Source organism: Trichomycterus rosablanca, chromosome 4, assembly GCF_030014385.1.
Source record: "Trichomycterus rosablanca isolate fTriRos1 chromosome 4, fTriRos1.hap1, whole genome shotgun sequence".
Taxonomy (NCBI): Eukaryota; Metazoa; Chordata; class Actinopteri; order Siluriformes; family Trichomycteridae; genus Trichomycterus; species Trichomycterus rosablanca.
The window spans coordinates 49,820,713-49,843,642 of record NC_085991.1 but is presented as its reverse complement, the minus strand read 5'-3'; the positions used below and the strand labels follow the sequence as shown (position 1 = coordinate 49,843,642).

The following is a 22,930-nucleotide window of genomic DNA, read 5'->3' as shown; positions in this document are numbered from 1 at the left end:
GTTCAGTTCACATGTTGATCTGTTTATCACAGTAATCACTTGTACAGAAACACACACTGTTACTGATCATGTGATCCACTGTATCAGATACACAAAGACTAAACATTTATTAACCAGTACTGAATACATGCTGATGTAATACAGACGTTATTAAATACAGAAGAGATGATCAGACTCACCTGATACAGTCAGTAGAACAGCATCACTGGGGTGTGAGGAACGTGAGCCTCCTGTCTCTGTTCCTGTACAGGTGTATTTACCTGCATGATTCTCTGTAACATACTGGATTCTGTACTGCTGATCATTACTGACAGTTTGGTCTGAACCTTCTTTATTCCAGCTGTACCTCCAGTTCTGGACACCTCCTCTATTCTCTATGTTACATGTGAGAGTAACTCTCTCTCCTATAAACACATGATTATCAGGATTTATGATCACAGTGGGTTTTGGTCTCTCTGTAGAAAGAAAAAAAAATATTTACATTAATAAAAAAACTTTGTAGTTTGTGGTGAGTGTTTAATATTTGGAGAATTAAAACACAGTTTCAGTCACAGTCCACCAGTCAGTTCATGACCTAAAGCTTTAGTGCAGTTGGGTTTTGCAGCAGAAAAATAAAGCACACAATGAAGTCCATCACTGAATGGCTCAAAGCACAAACACACAAAATGAAACTGTTGGAGCGTCAATTCAAAGTCCTGAATTAAATTTCATTGAGATCCTGTGACCTTAAATGGGCAGTTTATGCTGAAAAACCCTCCAATGTAGCCGAATTAAAACAATTATGCACAAAGAGGAACAAAATTCTTCCTCAGTGACTTAAAACACTTTTTACAGCTATCACAAACATTTGATTGCAGTTGATACTGCCAAGGGTTTAAAATATTGAAACATTTATTTAAAGCGGGTCATCAACAAAGAAATGAATTTGGTTTTACTGCTTAGTTACTGAATAAAAAGCTTTTAAAATATAAAAAAATAATCAGAATAATATTCTGGATCCAACATTAAGAAATGATAATATTTTTCTAGATCACTCACCCCCTCGGTCCATCCCTGCTCATGAACAACTGAGTCTGTCATTAACATTTTAAACCCAATCAGGACATCATTACCTCTCTCCAAAACAGTTGCTTTTTATCATTCCATAAAACTCTCAATGTCTAACTTTTTATTATTATATATTAATAATCTTTATTTAAAGTAAAAACAATAATTATAACCTATTGCTTACAAGCTAAGAGATCATCCTGCAAATTATTTGGTGAAATGATTCACAATCTGTAATTAATAAGAATATAATAATAATATTATCAGTCTTTTACTGTTTCTGCTCAACATTTGTTGTTTGTTGTAAAGAAGAGCAGAACAAAATTCCTTCAGAGCGACATAAAAGACTCGTCACAAGTATCACAAATGTTTGATTAAAGTTGTTTGCATTAGTGATACAGGTTTAAAATTATTGTTAATATTTAGTAAAGGGAATGATCATTTAAAATTAAAATTGAATAAAAATTTTAAAAAGGGAAAATAAGTCTTTCACTGCACTGTATTTATGTGTCGTGTAAATCAATCAATCAATTTCCTCTGCTTCTTCCCGTTAGGAATCGCCGGCGGATCGTGATCCGCATTATTGATCTGGCACAGTTTTTACCCCGGATGCCCGTCCTAACATGACCCTCCCTATTTATCCAGGCTTTGGACCAGTACCAAAATGCACTGGTTTGTGCATCTAGCGGCGAGGTACCTATAGGACAATTCAGTTTCTCCAATTATCCTGGCTGCATGTTTTTGGACTGTGGGAGGAAACCTGAGCACTCGGAGAAAACTCACGCAGACACGGGGAGAAGATGCAAACTCCACACAGAAAGCACCCAAACCGCCCCACCTGGAAATCGAACCCAGGACCTTCATGCTGTGAGGCAACAGTGCTTCCCACTTAGCCACCGTGTCACCCATTGATGTGTCATGTAAATATTTTTCTTTGGCTCTCGTGGAGACAGGACGCACTTTTCCCTCCTCCCTTATCTACCCTGCTTGGCTTCTCCTGTATCGTCTCGTCTCGTCACTCTGCTTTACAGAGATTTTTCTCAGCACTGCTCTTCAAAGAACAAATTATGGAATTGGTTAAATGGTCTCTGAATGCTATTGACACCATCTTCTCATCGAGAAGTTCGGGTTCGGGGGAACCCACATGCCCCGATGGGACGCAGATGGCAGGATACGCGATGGACTCGTGGGGGAAGTGGGGAGTCGTGTGCTTGGCGCCTCTCTCGTTGGAGGACATCGAGGATGTTTATCTATTCGGAACTTTGATCGTGGGGTTCGCGCTGATTGGATTAGGCGGTACCCTGCTGTATCGGGAAATTAAAAGAGTTGGGTCAGTTGTCAAAGGTCCCCATAAACTGCCCAATCTGATTGAGATGGTGGGTAGAGCCGTGGGAACTCAGACTGTGAATTTGAGTTGGAGTATGGATTCCATCTTGGAAAGAATAGCGGCTCTGCGAAATGAGATGAACCAGAGATGCATAAATTCTGACAGTCTGTGTTAATTTTTTTTTTCTCAGACAAAACAAGAAGTCATTTTTGCTTTTGGCTCCCCTGTTATCAGCAACGGCCTTGTGATAAGTAAATACCTCCGGAAGATCTGCTGCTACATAACAAGCCCCCCCCCCCCCCCCCCCCCCCCCCTCACTGACTGTTTTTCATTCTGGCCAGTAAGAGCTGTAAAACAGCCATTTAATCGCGAACTTTGTACAGACTTTTCCTTCTTGCTGCAGAATGGGAACTGACAGAACTCTTTCCTTACCCAAACCAACGTCTCCACTCTTAGCTTCATCCCACCACTATGGTTGGACGGGTCTGTAGAACGCGCTGTTATAGCTGCGAAGCCAGATGGCTGCCTCCCATAGTGGTCACTTTTCATCATCCCCACATCCCTACCCGTGGCTTGTTGTGTGATTATGTTATGTTCATATGTGCTTGTGTGCTGTAAGGGGCTTTTTTTTCAGGTTACCATAATGTGCTCCTTGGGGAACACAATCTGGTTGCTGGTTTTTTTTGTTTTTTTTTTATCTCCTACTTTCCCAATGTGTTCATTATTTCTTGCTTCTTATCCTGTCTTCCTGTCCTGTCCCCCCCTTGTCATATTGAATGTTCTGGACGGGTTGATGGCTAATTTCGCTGTAATTGTACTCGTGCAATTTATAGTGACAATAAAGTTAAAGTTGAGTTGATTTACTGCACTTTTTATCTATGTATCTAATGTAACTTTTAACCTACAAATTTGTAGTTTTAAACACAAATAATTGTAATATATTTTAATTGATTCTGTTCTTGGTATTTTTTTTCACTTGAGTTTAATATGTGGAAAATTATTACTGGAAGAACTGAGAGAATCAACACAGATTCCGCTAAACCTGATTTCAATACAGAGTCTTTAAAATGTCAAGATTGTTAGAGTTAGAAGTGGATTGAAACATGAAATAAATTTAATTACAATTATTCAACATTAGTCTTTATTTATTTAAAGTAAAACAGTTTAATTGAATTAATTGAAGCATTCTTACAAGCTAAAAAGTCATTCAGCAAAAAGTATAAACATGACAAACCTTCTACTGTAACAGTAACTGGATCACTGTACTGTGAGTAGTAGTAGCTGTAGTAGTAGTTTCCTCTTTGTGCTCTACATTTGTACTTTGTTGTTCCTGTATTAGAAAGTTTCTCACTGAGTTTGTTGGTGGTGATTTTATCTGCAGAGATCTGAGGATTTACTGGCTGATCATTTCTGTACCAGAAGAAAGTCCATCCTGTAGACTGATTCAGATCACAGGTCAGAGTAACGGTGTCTCCAGTGTAGATGAAGTTCTGAGGTTCTAATCTCACAGTTGGTTTGGGTTTTGCTGTTAATAGAAAATGACGAAGTTTTTAAAGCTGTTTGTTCTTTTACAACAAAATCATCAGTTTAATTATTTTTATTTTCTCACTTTCTCTAAATTCCATCCAGAATCTGCTGATAAAAGCTACACTGCTGTAACACCAAATCAAAAATAAAAAATGCAAATAAAATCACAGGGTTCACTTATTTATGTTGACTGTCATTTCATTACTGAGAGTATGTACCTAAGATATTAAATGTTTTTTATTTTGTTTGTTAATATACATCCAGTCCTGCATTTCAGGCCTGCAAAACATTTTAAAAAATGGGACGGTAAAGAATTTTATTTCGTCCCATTATTTATTTATTTTTTTTCCAAATTCAACACACATTTTCTACTGGGGACAGGTCAGGACTGCAGGCAGGCAGGTCCAGTACCCGTACCCTCTTCTTCTGCAGCCATGCCTGTGTAATGTGTGCAGCATGTGGTTTTGCATCGTCTTGTAGAAAAATGCTGGACGTCCCTGGAAAAGACGACGTCTTGAAGGCAGCAGATGTTGCTCTAAGATCTCAATGTACTTTTCTGCATTAATGCTGCATCACAGAAGTGTTAATGACCTTTACCAAGCTTCAAGAGGCATTAGTGAATGTAACTGTATTGAAGTGCTTCATAAAGGTTTCCAAACTAAATTCCCTCACATTTTGGAATGTGTTGCAGGTCTGAAGTGCATCAAACATGAAATATCTTGGGTTTATTCTGTCTGAAAAGAAATAAAAGTTGAAGTAAATGTAAGAAACACTGTGTTGTTATTTGTGTTTTCTATACTGTCCCAACTTTCTGATTTGGGGTTGTAAATTCACTCACCTTCTTTGTACTATTATCAAGTTTTATTGCATTTTCCAAAATGTTTTGATTGACTGATTCAGGGTTGTACAACTTTCATAAATACATTTAAGTACACACACTTCCCCACACAGATCCACACACTCACACAGATTCACACAAACACACACGTCTACACACACACATGCACAGTGTTTATTTAAATGAACTTTATTCAGTTTTTTTTTTTTTTTTTGTTAAAGTTCATGATGCAGTAATCAGATCATGCATGCTGATGTGATACAGATGTTATTAAATACAGAAGAGATGATCAGACTCACCTGATACAGTCAGTAGAACAGCATCACTGGGGTGTGAGGAACGTGATCCTCCTGTCTCTGTTCCTGTACAGGTGTATTTACCTGCATGATTCTCTGTAACATCACTGATTCTGTACTGCTGATCATTACTGACAGTTTGGTCTGAACCTTCTTTATTCCAGCTGTACCTCCAGTTCTGGACACCTCCTCCATTCTCTATGTTACATGTGAGAGTAACAATCTCTCCTATAAACACGTGATTATCAGGATTTATGGTCACAGTGGGTTTTGGTCTCTCTGTAGAAAGAAAAAAAAATATTTTTATTAATAAAAACACTTCGTAGTTTGTTGTTTGTGGTTGTGAGTGTTTAATATTTGGAGAATTAAAACACAGTTTCAATCACAGTCCGCCAGTCAGTTCATGACCTAAAGCTCATGTGCAGTTGGGTTTTGCAGCAGAAAAATAAAGCACACAATGAAGTCCATCACTGAAAGCACAAACACACAAAATGAACTTTTTGGAGTCCTGAATTAAATTTCATTGAGATCCTGTGACCTTAAATCGGCAGTTTATGCTGAAAAACCCTCCAATGTAGCCGAATTAAAACAATTATACACAGAGAGGAACAAAATTCTTCCTCAGTGACTTAAAACACTTTTTACAGCTATCACAAACATTTGATTACAGTCGATACTGCCAAGGGTTTAGAATATTGAAACATTTATTTAAAGCGGGTCATCAACAAAGAAATGAGTTTGGTTTTACTGTTTAGTTACTGAATAAAAAGCTTTTAAAATATAAAAAATAATCAGAATAATATTCTGGATCCAACCTTAAGAAATGATGATATTTTTCTAGATCACTCACCCCCTCGGTCCATCCCTTCTCATGAACAACCGAGTCTGTCATTAACATTTTAAACCCAATCAGGACATCATTACCTCTCTCCAAAACAGCTGTTTTTCATCATTCCATAAAACTCTCAATGTCTAACTTTTTATTATTATATATTAATAATAATTAATTATAACCTATTGCTTACAAGCTAAGAGATCATCCTGCAAATCATTTGGTGAAATGATTCACAATCTGTAATTAATACAAATATAATAATAATAATAATATTATCAGTCTTTTACTGTTTCTGCTCAACATTTGTTGTTTGTTGTAAAGAAGAGCAAAACAAAATTATTTCAGAGCGACATAAAAGACTCGTCACAAGTATCACAAACGTTTGTTTACATTAGTGATACAGGTTTAAAATTATTGTTAATATTTAGTAAAGGGAATGATCATTTACAATTAAAATTGAATAAAAATTTTAAAAAGGGAAAATAAGTCTTTCACTGCACTGTATTTATGTGTCGTGTAAATCAATCAATCAATTACCTCTGCTTCTTCCCGTTAGGAATGGTCGGCGGATCGTGATCCCCGGATGCCCGTCCTAACATGACCCTTCCTATTTATCCAGGCTTGGGACCAGTACCAAAATGCACTGGTTTGTGCATCTAGCGGCGAGGTACCTATAGGACAATTAAGTGTCTCCAATTAACCCGACTGAATGTTTTTGGACTGTGGGAAGAAACCGGAGCACTCGGAGAAAACCCATGCAGACACGGGGAGAACATGCAAACTCCACACAGAAAGGACCCGGACCGCCCCACCTGGAGATCGAACCCAGGACCTTCATGCTGTGAGGCAACAGTGCTTCCCACTTAGCCACCGTGTCACCCATTGATGTGTCATGTAAATATTTACTGCACTTTTTGAATGTATCTAATGTAACTTTTAACCTACAAATTTGCAGTTTTAAACACAAATAATTTTAATATACTTTAATTGATTCTGTTTCTGGTATTTTTTTTTCACTTGAGTTTAATATGTGGAAAATTAATACTGGAAGAACTGAGAGAATCAACACAGATTCCTCTAAACCTGATTTCATTACAGAGTCTTTAAAATGTCAAGATTGTTATAGTTAAAAGTGGATTGAAACATGAAACATATATATTTTTTTATTATAATTTTAATTAGAATTATTCAACATTCGTCTCAATTTAGTAAAGTAAAGTAAAACAGTTTATTTGCATTAATTGAAGCATTCTTACAAGCTAAAAAGTCATTCAGCAAAAAGTATAAACATGACAAACCTTCTACTGTAACAGTAACTGGATCACTGTACTGTGAGTAGTAGTAGCTGTAGTAGTTTCCTCTTTGTGCTCTACATTTGTACTTTGTTGTTCCTGTATTAGAAAGTTTCTCACGGAGTTTGTTGGTGGTGATTTTATCTACAGAGATCTGAGGATTTACTGACTGATCATTTCTGTACCAGAGGAAAGTCCATCCTGTAGACTGATTCAGATCACAGGTCAGAGTAACGGTGTCTCCAGTGTAGATGAAGTTCTGAGGTTCTAATCTCACAGTTGGTTTGGGTTTTGCTGTTAATAGAAAATGACGAAGTTTTTAAAGCTGTTTGTTCTTTTACAACAAAATCAGCAGTTTAATTATTTTTATTTTCTCACTTTCTCTAAATTCCATCCAGAATCTGCTGATTCATTCATTCATTAATTTCATTTTATTTCGATTTTTTCCTTTTTCAACATTTATACATCCATGTTGTCTTTACATCCATATTTGTACTAACCGTAAAGGTGTAGTCTGAAGCTTTAGCTTATTTTGACTACCTTTTTAATACTTATACAATTATTTCATTTCTGTTTATAAGCAACACAAATAATTATCAAATATATATATATATATATATATATATATATATATATATATATATATATATATATATATATATATATATATATATATATATATACATACATATACATACATATATATATATATATATATATACATACATATACACATACATACACACATATACACATGCATATACACATACACACACATACACATACACACACATATCCATATACATATACCCACATACACCGATACATATAAATAAAAATAAGAAATGTAATAATAATAACAAATCAATTATTTGTTATTAAATAATTAAAAGTGATAAAAGCTACACTGCTGTAACACCAAATCAAAAATAAAAAATGCAAATAAAATCACAGGGTTCACTTATTTATGTTGACTGTCATTTCATTACAGAGAGTATGTACCTAAGATATTAAATGTTTTTCATTTTGTTTGTTAATATACATCCAGTCCTGCATTTCAGGCATCAGATCATGCATGCTGATGTGATACAGATGTTATTAAATACAGAAGAGATGATCAGACTCACCTGATACAGTCAGTAGAACAGCATCACTGGGGTGTGAGGAACGTGAGCCTCCTGTCTCTGTTCCTGTACAGGTGTATTTACCTGCATGATTCTCTGTAACATCACTGATTCTGTACTGCTGATCATTACTGACAGTTTGGTCTGAACCTCCTTTATTCCAGCTGTACCTCCAGTTCTGGACACCTCCTCCATTCACTATGTTACATGTGAGAGTAACAGTCTCTCCTCTAAACACGTGATTATCAGGATTTATGATCACAGCAGCTTTTGGTCTCTCTGTAGAAAGAAAAAAAATATAGTGGTATATTGTGGTTGTGAGTGTTTAATATTTGGAAAATTAAAACACAGTTTCAGTCACAGTCCACCAGTCAGTTAATGACCTAAAGCTCATGTGCAGTTGGGTTTTGCAGCAGAAAAATAAAGCACACAATGAAGTCCATCACTGAAAGCACAAACACACAAAATGAAACTTTTGGAGCGTCGATTCAAAGTCCTAAATTAAATTTCATTGAGATCCTGTTACCTTAAATGGGCAGTTTATGCTAAAAAACCCTCTAATGTAGCCAAATTAAAACAATTATACACAGAGAGGAACAAAATTCCTCCACAGTGACTTAAAACACTTTTTACAGCTATCACAAACATTTGATTACAGTCGATACGGCCAAGGGTTTAGAATGTTAAAACATTTAATTAAAGAGTCTCATCAACAAAGAAATGAGTTTGGTTTTACTGTTTAGTTACTGAATAAAAAGCTTTTAAAACATAAAAAATAATCAGAATAATATTCTGGATCCAACATTAAGAAATGATGATATTTTGAGTCTGTCATTAACACTCATTTTAAACCCAATCAGGACATCATTACCTCTCTCCAAAACAGCTGCTTTTTATCATTCCATAAAACTCTCAATGTCTAACTTTTTATTATTATATATTAATAATCTTTATTTAAAGTAAAAACAATAATTATAACCTATTGCTTACAAGCTAAGAGATCATCCTGCAAATTATTTGGTGAAATGATTCACAATCTGTAATTAATAAGAATATAATAATAATATTATCAGTCTTTTACTGTTTCTGCTCAACATTTGTTGTTTGTTGTAAAGAAGAGCAAAACAAAATTCCTTCAGAGCGACATAAAAGACTCGTCACAAGTATCACAAATGTTTGATTAAAGTTGTTTGCATTAGTGATACAGGTTTAAAATTATTGTTAATATTTAGTAAAGGGAATGATCATTTAAAATTAAAATTGAATTAAAATTTTAAAAAGGGAAAATAAGTCTTTCACTGCACTGTATTTATGTGTCGTGTAAATCAATCAATCAATTTCCTCTGCTTCTTCCCGTTAGGAATCGCCAGCGGATCGTGATCCGCATTATTGATCTGGCACAGTTTTTACCCCGGATGCCCGTCCTAACATGACCCTCCCTATTTATCCAGGCTTTGGACCAGTACCAAAATGCACTGGTTTGTGCATCTAGCGGCGAGGTACCTATAGGACAATTCAGTTTCTCCAATTATCCTGGCTGCATGTTTTTGGACTGTGGGAGGAAACCGGAGCACTCGGAGAAAACTCACGCAGACAAAGGGAGAACATGCAAACTCCACACAGAATGCACCTGAACCACCCCGCCTGGAGATCGAACCCAGGACCTTCATGCTGTGAGGCAACAGTGCTTCCCACTTAGCCACCGTGTCACCCATTTATGTGTCATGTAAATATTTACTGCACTTTTTATCTATGTATCTAATGTAACTTTTAACCTACAAATTTGTAGTTTTAAACACAAATAATTTTGATATATTTTGATTGATTCTGTTTCTGGTTTTTTTTTTTCACTTGAGTTTAATATGTGGAAATATAAAACTGGAAGAACTGAGAGAATCAACACAGATTCCTCTAAACCTGATTTCAATACAGAGTCTTTAAAATGTCAAGATTGTTAGAGTTAGAAGTGGATTGAAACATGAAACATATATTTTTTATTATTATAATTTTAATAAGAATTATTCAACATTAGTCTTAATTTATTTAAAGTAAAACAGTTTAATTGCATTAATTGAAGCATTTCTTACAAGCTAAAAAGTCATTCAGCAAAAAGTATAAACATGACAAACCTTCTACTGTAACAGTAACTGGATCACTGTACTGTGAGTAGTAGTAGCTGTAGTAGTTTCCTCTTTGTGCTCTACATTTGTACTTTGTTGTTCCTGTATAATAAAGTTTCTCACTGAGTTTGTTGGTGGTGATTTTATCTGCAGAGATCTGAGGATTTACTGACTGATCATTTCTGTACCAGAAGAAAGTCCATCCTGTAGACTGATTCAGATCACAGGTCAGAGTAACGGTGTCTCCAGTGTAGATGAAGTTCTGAGGTTCTAATCTCACAGTTGGTTTGGGTTTTGCTGTTAATAGAAAATGACGAAGTTTTTAAAGCTGTTTGTTCTTTTACAACAAAATCAGCAGTTTAATTATTTTTATTTTCTCACTTTCTCTAAATTCCATCCAGAATCTGCTGATAAAAGCTACACTGCTGTAACACCAAATCAAAAATAAAAAATGCAAATAAAATCACAGGGTTCACTTATTTATGTTGACTGTCATTTCATTACTGAGAGTATGTACCTAAGATATTAAATGTTTTTCATTTTGTTTGTTAATATACATCCAGTCCTGCATTTCAGGCCTGCAACACATTTTAAAAAATGGGACGGTAAAGAATTTTATTTTGTCCCATTATTATTATTTTTTTTTTTTCAAATTCAACACACATTTTCTACTGGGGACAGGTCAGGACTGCAGGCAGGCAGGTCCAGTACCCGTACCCTCTTCTTCTGCAGCCATGCCTGTGTAATGTGTGCAGCATGTGGTTTTGCATCGTCTTGTAGAAAAATGCTGGACGTCCCTGGAAAAGACGACGTCTTGAAGGCAGCAGATGTTGCTCTAAGATCTCAATGTACTTTTCTGCATTAATGCTGCATCACAGAAGTGTTAATGACCTTTACCAAGCTTCAAGAGGCATTAGTGAATGTAACTGTATTGAAGTGCTTCATAAAGGTTTCCAAACTAAATTCCCTCACATTTTGGAATGTGTTGCAGGTCTGAATTGTATCAAACATGAAATATCTTGGGTTTATTCTGTCTGAAAAGAAATAAAAGTTGAAGTAAATGTAAGAAACACTGTGTTGTTATTTGTGTTTTCTATACTGTCCCAACTTTCTGATTTGGGGTTGTAAATTCACTCACCTTCTTTGTACTATTATCAAGTTTTATTGCATTTTCCAAAATGTTTTGTGACTGATTCAGGGTTGTACAACTTCCATAAATACATTTAAGTACACACACTTCCCCACACAGATCCACACACTCACACAGATTCACACAAACACACACGTCTACACACACACATGCACAGTGTTTATTTAAATGAACTTTATTCAGTTTTTTTTTTTTTTTGTTAAAGTTCATGATGCAGTAATCAGATCATGCATGCTGATGTGATACAGATGTTATTAAAAACAGAAGAGATGATCAGACTCACCTGATACAGTCAGTAGAACAGCATCACTGGGGTGTGAGGAACGTGAGCCTCCTGTCTCTGTTCCTGTACAGGTGTATTTACCTGCATGATTCTCTGTAACATCACTGATTCTGTACTGCTGATCATTACTGACAGTTTGGTCTGAACCTCCTTTATTCCAGCTGTACCTCCAGTTCTGGACACCTCCTCCATTATTTATGTTACATGTGAGAGTAACAATCTCTCCTATAAACACGTGATTATCAGGATTTATGATCACGGCAGCTTTTGGTCTCTCTGTAAAAAATAATATATATTATCATTAATAAAGACACTTTGTGGTTTGTGGGTTTATTCAATTAACCACAGTTAGCAAAATTGTGTTTATTGTTTCAAACCAAACTAGTATTTTATTAAGCTGACCAGCCTACTCTTTAAGAGCACATCACCAACTCATATAGGAAGCAAAAGAACCCAGAAGAACATCTAAGGAACTGCAAACCTCTCTCACCTCAGATAAAATCTTCTATTTTGCATATCAGTCACAGATCATTAAACTACTTTTAATATTAGACAAAAACCCAAAGAAACACAAACTGTTTTTAATGATATTTCATTCATTTAAGGAAAACCTGGCCCTATGTGAAAAAGTAATTGCCCCCTTAGCCACTGAATCTAACTGGCATTTGGGTTTAATTTTACTAGCCACACCCAGGCATGATTACTGCCAGACCTGTTGAATCTAAACATCACTTAAATAAAACCTGTCTGGTGATGTGAAACAGGCTAGGACAACAGCAAATGATGCCACATTCTAAAAAGATACAAATACTGATGCAGAATAAAGTCATTTAAATCTACAAGTCTTAAAAGAGTTACAAAGTCATTGCTAAAATTTTGGGACTCCAGTGAACCACAGTGAAAGCTATTATCCACAAATTGAGTAAACTAGAAAAAGTGGTCAACCTTTCCAAGAGTGACTGGAGAACAAAACTTTTACCAGGAATGCATCAGTGACTTCCAGAAGGTCACAAAAGTACCCAGATGAACATCTAAAGAAAAACAGGCCTCACTCGCCTCAGTAAAAGGTCACTGTACATGATTCCACAATAAGAAAGACACTGGACTAAAATGACATCCATGAAAGAGTTGCAAAGTGCAAACCACTTAGATTCATCATGAAGTAAAGGAAAACATGATTTATCAGACCAGGCTAGCTTCTTCCACTGCTTCATGGTCCAGTTCTAATACTCCAATGCCCAGTGTAGGAGCTTTTAGTGGTAGACAGGGGTCAGCATGGACACTCTGACAGGTTTGCATCTATACACAGTGCAATGTACTGTTAGTTCTGACACGTTTCTATCATAGCCAGCATTAACTACAGTAGCTCTTCTATGGGATCAGATCAGACAAGGCTTTGCTCCCCATGTGCATAAATGAGCCTTGGGCACCCATGATCCTTTTGCTGGTTCACCTGTTGTCCTCCCTTAGACCACTTTTGGTAAGTATTACTAACTACTGCATGTCAGAAACACCCCACAAGACCCAGTTGTCTAGTCATCACAATTTGGCCCTCAGATCCTCACGCTTGATCATATTTCCAACACATCAACTTCAAGATCTATCTGTTGCCTGATTTATTGACAGGTACCATTCACCTATGTTATTCACTTCACCTGTCTGTGGTTTTAATGTTGTGACTGGTTGGTTTATATAATATTGAATATCCCAGACTGTAAAAAGCTGATTTGTTTTATCGAGCAAGACGACGTCCCACTGTGGTAAACATGCACCTGTTACAATCTTTATAATGTGTTACAACAGTAAATTTGTTGAAGAAGTAAATTACTTTTTAATTTCATATGGATTACATACCTTAAATAAATTACAATAATTACAAATAATAACTTTTTTTTTTACAGCAGTGTGATTTTATGTTTGCCCTTTTGGTAAACCATCTTCAAGCCGACAAGTTTACAAGGATTTCTATGATGGATTCACAATTTTAAAAATCCTGAATTAATTTTAAATGGAATTCAAATCAAGAAAGATTATTTGGCCATGCAAGCACTTTTTTCTAAAAGCCTATAAGATCATGTTGGCTTTCTATTTGAGGACATTGTACTGTTGAAACCAGCAGACAGTTTTTGTGATTAGAGATTTTTCTTGTGTCCTAATACATTCACTTTATTCACGTTTCCTTTCATGACCTGTGTGACCTGGTGATGTTTATAGAGAAGCTGATACTGTCAATATTGAGAAAGAGCACATTGTTCCAAAAGTGTTCTGATAGGATTTTGATTAGCAAATTTTGGATTTTTAAACACCTAAATGTCAATGCTGAGGAGAGGATAGTGCCCCAACTACAAATATAAAGCTGTAAGAAAGAAAGTGACTAGACGAAGATTAACACAAAATAAAATAGCTGTAATCTCTAACTGTACACCTACAACCAATATAAACAGGGTATGTGCTTATTAAGAGTAATTAAGTGTAGATTGATGGTAAAATGGCATTTATTATAATTATCCAATGAATAAAATACAAATAAATTACCTTCAGTTTGTGCACAGTGGAAGAATCCCATCAGCACTGAATGATGGGAGAGAAACAGAGTAAAAATCATTATTATAAAATGTGATCACAGACAGAACACATGAATCTTTTTTTGTAAATGAACCCAATATGCATGATGCTTAACCAAAGCAGAGCAATAATGTATAGCTAAAAAGCCACAAACAAAAAGGGTAAACAGAAATAAAAGCAGTGGCCAAAATAACAAAAACAAGCAAAGTAACAAATGAAAAGCACAAAAACATCCACAACCCACAACAGAGAAAGTAGAAGAAAAGAGATCAAACAGAAATAAAAACTTGGTGTCAGAACTGCTGTGACGATCAGGTTCTTGGGAAAAGAGTAAATAAAGGTCACTATCGTGTTCTTAATTCAAGGAAAGATTGGACACCAGGATTCAATTAAACATGACAAAATTTATTCAAACATAAGAACAAGCGGTTGGTGAAGGCAGTCTGAGCTCAGGGTTCTTCGAAGCAAAACAAAGCTCTGCTGAAGTCCATCGATTTGTGGCATGCACATTCTTTTTGTAAGAGGAGGAGGAGGATGTGGGCGGTGTCTTCACCCCAACCACCCTGTTTGTACAGACCACATGCAAAAGTACATTAGGTTATGTGAGTTCAATAAACGCACCCCACTCCCACTATGAAGATCTGTACAGAGAGCTATTACCTAATTATTATATTATATTAAACAATTAGTAATTAATTGTCTGAGCTTTTATTCTTCTAATAAATGATCTTACACCACCCAGAACAAGCCGGTCAGCATTTTACATGTTCAGCATTTAGCAGACGCTTTTTTTTATCCAAAGTGATTTACAGTTGTGACAGTATACAATCTAAGCAACTGAGGGTTAAGGGCCTTGCTCAAGGGCTTAACAGTGGCAATCTGGCAGTGTTGGGGGTTAAACCAGCAACCCTCTGATTACTAGTCCAGTACCTTAACCACTAGACTACAACTGCCCTAAGCAGGTCCACCCATAAACAGAGCTTCTATATTTCTATACAGAAGCATTTTGTGATGTTCTTACAATTTTTTCTGTTGTAATTAGCATTTTACCTTCTGTCCCAACTTTGTTCCAATTGTACTGAGAAATTGTTCTGTATTGCAAAAGCACTAAATATAAAAATATAATTACATCAATCTTTTAGTAACTGTGTGATAAAAAGCATATAGAAACAATAGCACCTCAACACACACACACACACACACACACACACACACACAAACACACACACACACACACACACACAAACACAAACGTACATGAACACATGCACACGAGCCCCAAAAAGTGAATTTCTTATTAAACTTTTTACTCATCTTTACCAGGGGTACCAACAATTTAGGAATGTACTGTAAATGTACCCCATTTATCAAGAACTCCAATTGGACCCCCACTCACCAGAAATGATTGGTAGCCATGACATGTTCGTGTGTGATGTACAGTCATGTGAAAAAATTAGGACATCCTATGAAAGCCTGTATATTTTTTAACATATTTGGACATTAACAATACTGAGGGATCCAAGTAATATGACTAAACAATTAAAAATTAAGAAAGGCCTTTTTACTACTTTCTGTTAAATGTTTTTTAAAAAGAATGCAATTTCTGGTGAGGAATAAATTAGGACATCCCTACATATTGTCCCACTTAAAATAGTTAAGATCACACACAGGTGTATCACATAAGGTGCACATGATCAGAATATCGTTACCCAGCATTCTGAATGAGGCTTGCCCTATTTAAACCTCAGAAAATTTATTTTGGTCCCTGACTGTTGAAGTGAGTGTGAGCGCCATGGTGAGATCCAAAGAGCTGTCTGAGGCCCTCAGAAAGAAGATTGTGGCTGCTTATGAGTCTGGTAAGGGATTTAAAAAGATCTCAAAAGAATTTGACATCAGCCATTCGACCATCCGGAAAATTGTTTACAAGTGGAGGACATTCAAAACAACTGCGACCATGCCCAGGTCTGGCCGTCCAAGCAAATTCACCCCCAGAGCAGACCGTAAGATGTTAAAAGAAGTCATAAAAAATCCTAAAATGTCATCACAGGACCTACAGCAGGCTCTTGCTATTATCAATGTAGAAAGAGACTACACAAGTTTAATTTTCATGGGAGATGTGCAAGGAGGAAACATTTGCTTTCTAAGAAAAACATTAAGGCCAGACTGAAGTTTGCCAGACAGAACAGACAAAGACCATGACTTCTGGAATAATGTTCTTTGGACAGATGAGTCTAAAATTGAATTATTTGGACACCAGAGCAGAAGACATGTTTGGTGTAAACCAAATACAGCATTTCAAGAAAAGCACCTCATACCAACTGTGAAGCATGGAGGTGGAAGTGTCATGGTTTGGGGATGCTTTGCTGCAGCAGGACCTGGCCAGCTCACCATCATAGAATCCACCATGAATTCTACTGTGTATCAGAGGGTGCTTGAGGAACATGTGAAACCATCTGTAAACAAATTAAGCTTAAGCAGAACTGGACCCTGCAACATGACAATGACCCAAAACATATCAGTAAATTCACCAAGGACTGGCTGAAAACTAAGAAGTGGAAAGTCCTGGAATGGCCAAGTCCAAGTCTGGATCTTAATCCCATTGAGATGCTGTGGAGTTACTTAAAACGGGCTGTACATGCAATAAACCCCTCAAACATCTCACAGCTGAAAGAATTATGCGTTGAGGAGTGGGGCAAACTTTCTTCAGATCGATGTCAGAGATTGGTAGATGGCTACAAGAAGCGTCTCACTGAAGTTATTTCAGCCAAAAGGGGCAACACTAGTTATTAGAGGGTAGGGTGTCCTAACTTTTTCCTCCATTATAATATGCATTTTTGTTCATATTTTCATTTCCATTTTCAGCATTTAGCAGATGCTTTTATCCAAAGCGACTTACACAATGAGCTGAACACGATGAGCAATTGAGGGTTAAGGGCCTTGCTCAGGGACCCAACAGTGGCAACTTGGTGGTGATGGGGCTTGAACCGACTAATTTTTGTTGTTTAATTGCAATTAAATCACTTTCTTCTAACAAAAAGAAGATTGGACATTGACATGTGAACATTTCTTAATAAAGAGCTGCCTATTTAATGGGGTGTCCTAATTTTTTCACATTACTGTACTTGTATGAGTGTATCCGGTGCAGCAGTGTTGCTGGGTTATTTAAACACCTTATTAAAAAAGACTGATGTAAAATTAACACACACTGTGCATGATAAAAATGGTTCTACTTTCTGTACACTCACAAGTGTGTTTCTAAAAAAAGCAATTCTACAGATGAAGCTGAGCCAAAATATCTCCACAGAGATATGAAAGACTGATCTCTAGATACTGAAAGAATTTGGCTGCAGTTATTGCTGCTAAAATGATAAATGTGTTTAGCTAAAACTATTTAACATTGTGATATGAATGTTGCATAAATACAAATCTTATATTACATGACATTACTAAGACGTTTATGACAATTTTATGAGCATCTAAACCCAATAATCAAAAAAGTACTTTATAAAGGCACTGTGTTCATGTACCACTTTATTATCACACCACAGAAACACTGACGTGTTTATAGAAATACTGAAAATATTTGTACATGGTAACGTGTCAGTTGTATCTCATCACTGAGGTGCCAGGTTTAGCAGGATTCAGGAAAAGCCACAAACAAAAAGGGTAACAGAAAAATAAGGTGAGAAAATAAAATAACAGAAACATAATATAGTGAATAGCTCAATCACATCCACAGCCTGCAGGGTAAAAAGTAAATAAAAGTAATTAAAAGAATTTAAAACTTGTCACAGATCTCAGAAAAAAGGTGTGGTAAAAAAGGAAACGCAGAACCAGCCATGAAAGACAGCACATAAAAAATACTAGTTATATAACCACTCTGGTGAAAGGGGTGTGCAGAATTTCCAGCATCAAAGTTTGTATAATCAGAAAAAGAAACGTATTTTTGTGCTCCTAAAATGGTAAATATGCCCCATAAGCGTGTTAATAATATTGTGAAGGTCATAGAAAACCATCCTACAAAACAAAAAAATAACCAAATCACTGATACAGTAAACAATGAAAAATCATTTTAAATAATCAGCTTTCCTGATCTAAACAAGAGTAAAAAAACAACATCCATTTAAATTCAGCATCAGAGAAAAGTTTAAAAACAAGCTGAACTCCACACACATTTATTAATCACACAGAATCTCATCATATCATTATCATTCAACAAATCTCAAGTTAATAAAGATACAAGAACAATTTATTACTCACAGAGCATCACAGGAGTGAACTTCATCCTGTCCAACTAACTGATCGACTGAGTGAGAATGAAACTGTTAAATACTTCCTGTAGATCTGTTCTCAAAGAGAGAGAGAAAAGAAGAGGGGGGGGGGGGGGGGGTATCCAGAGATCGCTACAAAAGCAAGAAAAACATAGCCTCCATTTCCAACATCTTATCTTTGTTATGGTTGCCGTCACTGCAGAAAATCCTGCTTCACAAAGTTACAGAGTAAACTGTACGTAAGGAACACACCTCGGGTGTTATCATCTTATATCACCACTAGGTGGGAGCGCTAACACAAATTAGCCACGATGACAAAGTGAAAGCAGGTTTTTAGACATTTGTGCTAATTTATTAAAAATCTAAATGTTAAATATCACACCCTTTGATACGACACCCAAAAGTGAGCTGAGGTGCATTTTGTTTTCACTGAAACTGCTTGAAATGTTTCTAGAATTTAATTGGAGTCCACCTGTGGTTAATTCAATTGATTGGACATGATTAAGGATTGGCAACACCTGCCTATATAAGGTCCAATAGTTGACATATTAAAGCAAACTCCAAGCCATGGGGTCAAAATAATTATCTGCAGACCTTAGAAACAGGATTTGTCAGAGCATAGATCTGGAGAAGGGTACAGAAATATTGCTGTAGCTTTACAGCTCCCAAAGTGCACAGTGACCACCATCATTCTTAATTGGAAGAAGTTCAGAACCACCAAAAATCTTCCTAGACCTGGCTGTAGGAATGGCATTAGCCAGGTGACGAGCGGTGCCTGACTTGTTACTTGGTATTCAGGCCAAAAAGTTTAATTTCAGTTTTAACAGACAAGAGAATCTTGGCCAAACTGAGCGGTCAGGGTAGGCAGGCCTTGGCCAGGGAGGTGAGCAGGAACCCCAGGGTCACTCTGACAGAGCTCCAGCGTATCCTGGTGGGAGAACCTATCAGAAGATGAACCATCCAGGGAGCACTCCACAAATCATGTCTTTATGGTACAGTGGCCGGATGGAAGCATGGTGGTGGCAGCATCATGATGTGGGGATGTTTTTCAGCAGTGGGACCGGAGCGACTAGTCCTGATAGAAGGAAAGATAAATGCAACTAAGTACACCAAGATCCTTGAAGAAAACCTGCTCCAGAGCGCTCTGGTCCTCAGACTGGGGTGAAGGTTTACCTTCCAACATGACAACGACCCAAAGCACACAGCCAAAAGAACAAAGGAGTGGCATCAAAGAAAGTCTGTGAATGTCCTTGAGAGGCCCAGTCAGAGCCCAGACCTGAATCCAATCAAACATTTGCCCACCCTCCAGGACTTATACACAACAAGGACCAGAAACCGGGCAGAAAAAATTATCACAGACTTCTCACACCCTGGACACGAACTCTTTAACCTCCTACCCTCTGGCAGGCGCTACAGAGCCCTGAACACAAAATCAAACAGACACTGTAACAGTTTCTTTCCAAATGCCATCAAACTCATCAATAACAAAAATTGATCTGCTGTTTACTGTTGTTTACATGCCACACTGCACTTTATACATGCTGTATAATACCGTAACTGCATCTTACCTTACTCAACTATTTATTTTACACTATTTTTATATTTTCTGTACATATGCAAATTCTGCTGAACATGTAAATTTGTACATTGTCTACATAGTCTTGTCTGTATATTGTATTGTTTGTAAATTGTAGAGAGTCTACATAGTCTTGTCTGTATATTGTATTGTTTGTAAATTGTAGAGTCTACACAGTCTTGTCTGTATATTGTGTTGTTTGTAAATTGTAGAGTCTACATAGTCTTGTCTGTATATTGTATTGTTGTAAATTGTAGAGAGCTAACAACAGCCGGAAACAAATTCCTTGTGTGTGTAAACATACTTGGCGAATAAAGCTGATTCTGATTCTGATTCTGATCTGTGGAAGAAGCTGAAAATGGGTGTGTACTGATGTCCCCATCCAGCCTGATGGAGCTTGTAAGGATATGCCAAGAGGAACGGTCCAAAATGTCCAGAAACAAGTGTGCCAAGCTCGTAGCTTCTTTCCCAAAACGTCTTGAAGCTGTAATTGCTGCCAAAGGTGCATCAACCAAGTATTAGGCTCAGGGTGTGTACAGATATGTAACCCCTAAATAAACCATTTTTAATGTAAAATATAATTAATGTAAAATACAATTTTTTTACTTCATTATTATTAGTGATTGTGTGTAGATGTTTGTGACAAAAAAAAAAGAACTCAGTCTATTATAGAATGAATCTGTAACATAATAAAACGAGCTTGACTGTACTTAAAAATACTTGGGTAGAAAAATTAGACTTTGGTCCTTTATGATTAAAAACACCAAAAAGGATGGTGGAGAGAGAGAGTAATGCATGCATGATCCGGAAGTGGGGCTGGAGAGATCTCACATGTGATTCAGCCAATCCGTAATTAACCAAAAGTCAATTCGGGATTTCTGTGACATAACTGCCCTAAACCATGTTTAACTAGAGGGGGGTCACGTCAAATTTTGTCCTCGTTAATCGTTGTTCGTACAGCCTGTGTCGCTTTTATGACGTCATACACGAGTACGTCTCACTCACGGGTTCGCCTCTGTGCATGTGAATGACTGACACAGTGTTGCTGCCACCATCTGGTAAAAAGGGGAATTACAGCCTAAATTAATGTACTTGATCTTTTTTCTGTTTGACTGCTGGCGGGCCACAAATAATGCAGTTTAATGCAGTTTAATTATTCATGTATTTGACCCATTGTAATATTCAGGCATTGATCACATTCAGTCAGATGATTCAATGATTCAATCCACAGATTCAGCAGCAATCAACACCGAATCATCTGACTGAATGTGATCAGTGCCTGTATATTACAGTGGGTCAAATATATGAACAATTAAACCTTCATATCTCCACTTAGGAACATAGTAGAACAATAAAAACTGTATTTTTGTGTCTGTCTAAGTGTCCCAAAGCTATGGTGCAAATATAAAAAAGATCAAAGAAAGTCAAACAATTTTATCCAAATTTATGAAAAATATAAATGTTATATTTCATTTTTGGAACATGCTAGAACAATAATAACTGCATTTTTGCTGAACGTCCCAAATATATGATGTGAATATGAAAAAGTTCAAAGAAAGTCAAAACTTTCACAAAAAAACCCACACAAATTTTGACTTTCTTTTCATATTTACGTAATTGAAAAATGAGACTTTGGTCCTTTTTGATTAGAAACACTGTTTGTGTTTGTGATTTTAGTACGCAAGACAGTAAGACAGAAGACGCAGACCATATAAAATCTAACCTCGGGCCGTGATTGTGACCTAGAGTAAGTGTGTGTGTGTGTGTGTGTGAGTTCCGCTCCGTCTGTTACTGTGATGCTGAAACTTGTTAATAGAAAATAAAATAACAGTTAATCGTTTCCTCCTCTCCTCATCTTTTCTAAACATTCCTCTCAAGATATTACAAAACCCCTCTTACATTACAAGATTTACCCCCAAAAAAACACATACACTTTCAAATTATGCACATAAATCCAATAACGAAGCCCTTGTTACATCCCAACTACCAATTCATCTGTTCATGTGTCTGAAGCCCTGTGATGGATTGGCTTCCTCTCTAAAGTGTAGTAAATTCAGATTAAACCAACAGTAAACTTACTTACACCCTTAACTCAGTATTTATCATGTACTACTGCCCCCTACTGGGCCTGGAACTGATTAAACCTTATATAACACAGGATGGTCCTGCCCTGCCGAGTGTCTCTGGGTAGAACCCGTTTCACCGCTACCAGTGGCGGCTGGTGCTAAACAATTTGAGGGGGGCACAAACAAAACAACAAATTAAAAACAAAACAATAAAAAACAAGCCTTTACAAGTAGCACTATTTGAACATGAATTTTGCCCTTTTTTACTTTTTTTCTTCAAGTGAATGCTTTGTGAAAGCGTTTCTTGTAAAGACAAGACTGAATTATCTCTAATTTTGGAAGAAATGCTGCTCCAATCTGCAACTAACTGTTTAACGTGAACCGAGCTGACGAGCCGAAGCTGAATGAATCAGTTAATGAGTCGACTCGGGGATTGTCCAATCACACGGCGTTTAAAAAAAATAAGCCAATAGTGACACACTTCTAATAAGAGTGGGTGTATCCGGGACGCAGCTCTCTGCGCCCCTGTGGAAAATTTAAAACAACCAATTAAAGAGCAGCCTCAGACCACGTGCTTGCCAAAAGTTCGTGTACATACACAGACACTCATTAT

At 36.6% G+C, this 22,930-nt stretch overlaps 1 protein-coding gene across 1 annotated transcript in view; it reads right to left on the bottom strand.

The window, feature by feature from the left end:
* The window catches only part of LOC134311976 (Fc receptor-like protein 5), a 43,803-nt gene that overhangs the window by 10,234 nt on the left and 10,639 nt on the right, over positions 1-22,930 (bottom strand). The window contains exons 7-14 of the mRNA XM_062993625.1: positions 11,840-12,064; positions 10,416-10,703; positions 8,290-8,565; positions 7,169-7,456; positions 5,206-5,314; positions 3,984-4,027; positions 3,609-3,899; positions 180-455 (exon numbers count right to left, since the gene is read on the bottom strand). Coding sequence (XP_062849695.1) covers positions 180-455; positions 3,609-3,899; positions 3,984-4,027; positions 5,206-5,314; positions 7,169-7,456; positions 8,290-8,565; positions 10,416-10,703; positions 11,840-12,064 — 1,797 coding nt within the window. The remainder of the gene's footprint in view (positions 1-179; positions 456-3,608; positions 3,900-3,983; positions 4,028-5,205; positions 5,315-7,168; positions 7,457-8,289; positions 8,566-10,415; positions 10,704-11,839; positions 12,065-22,930) is intronic.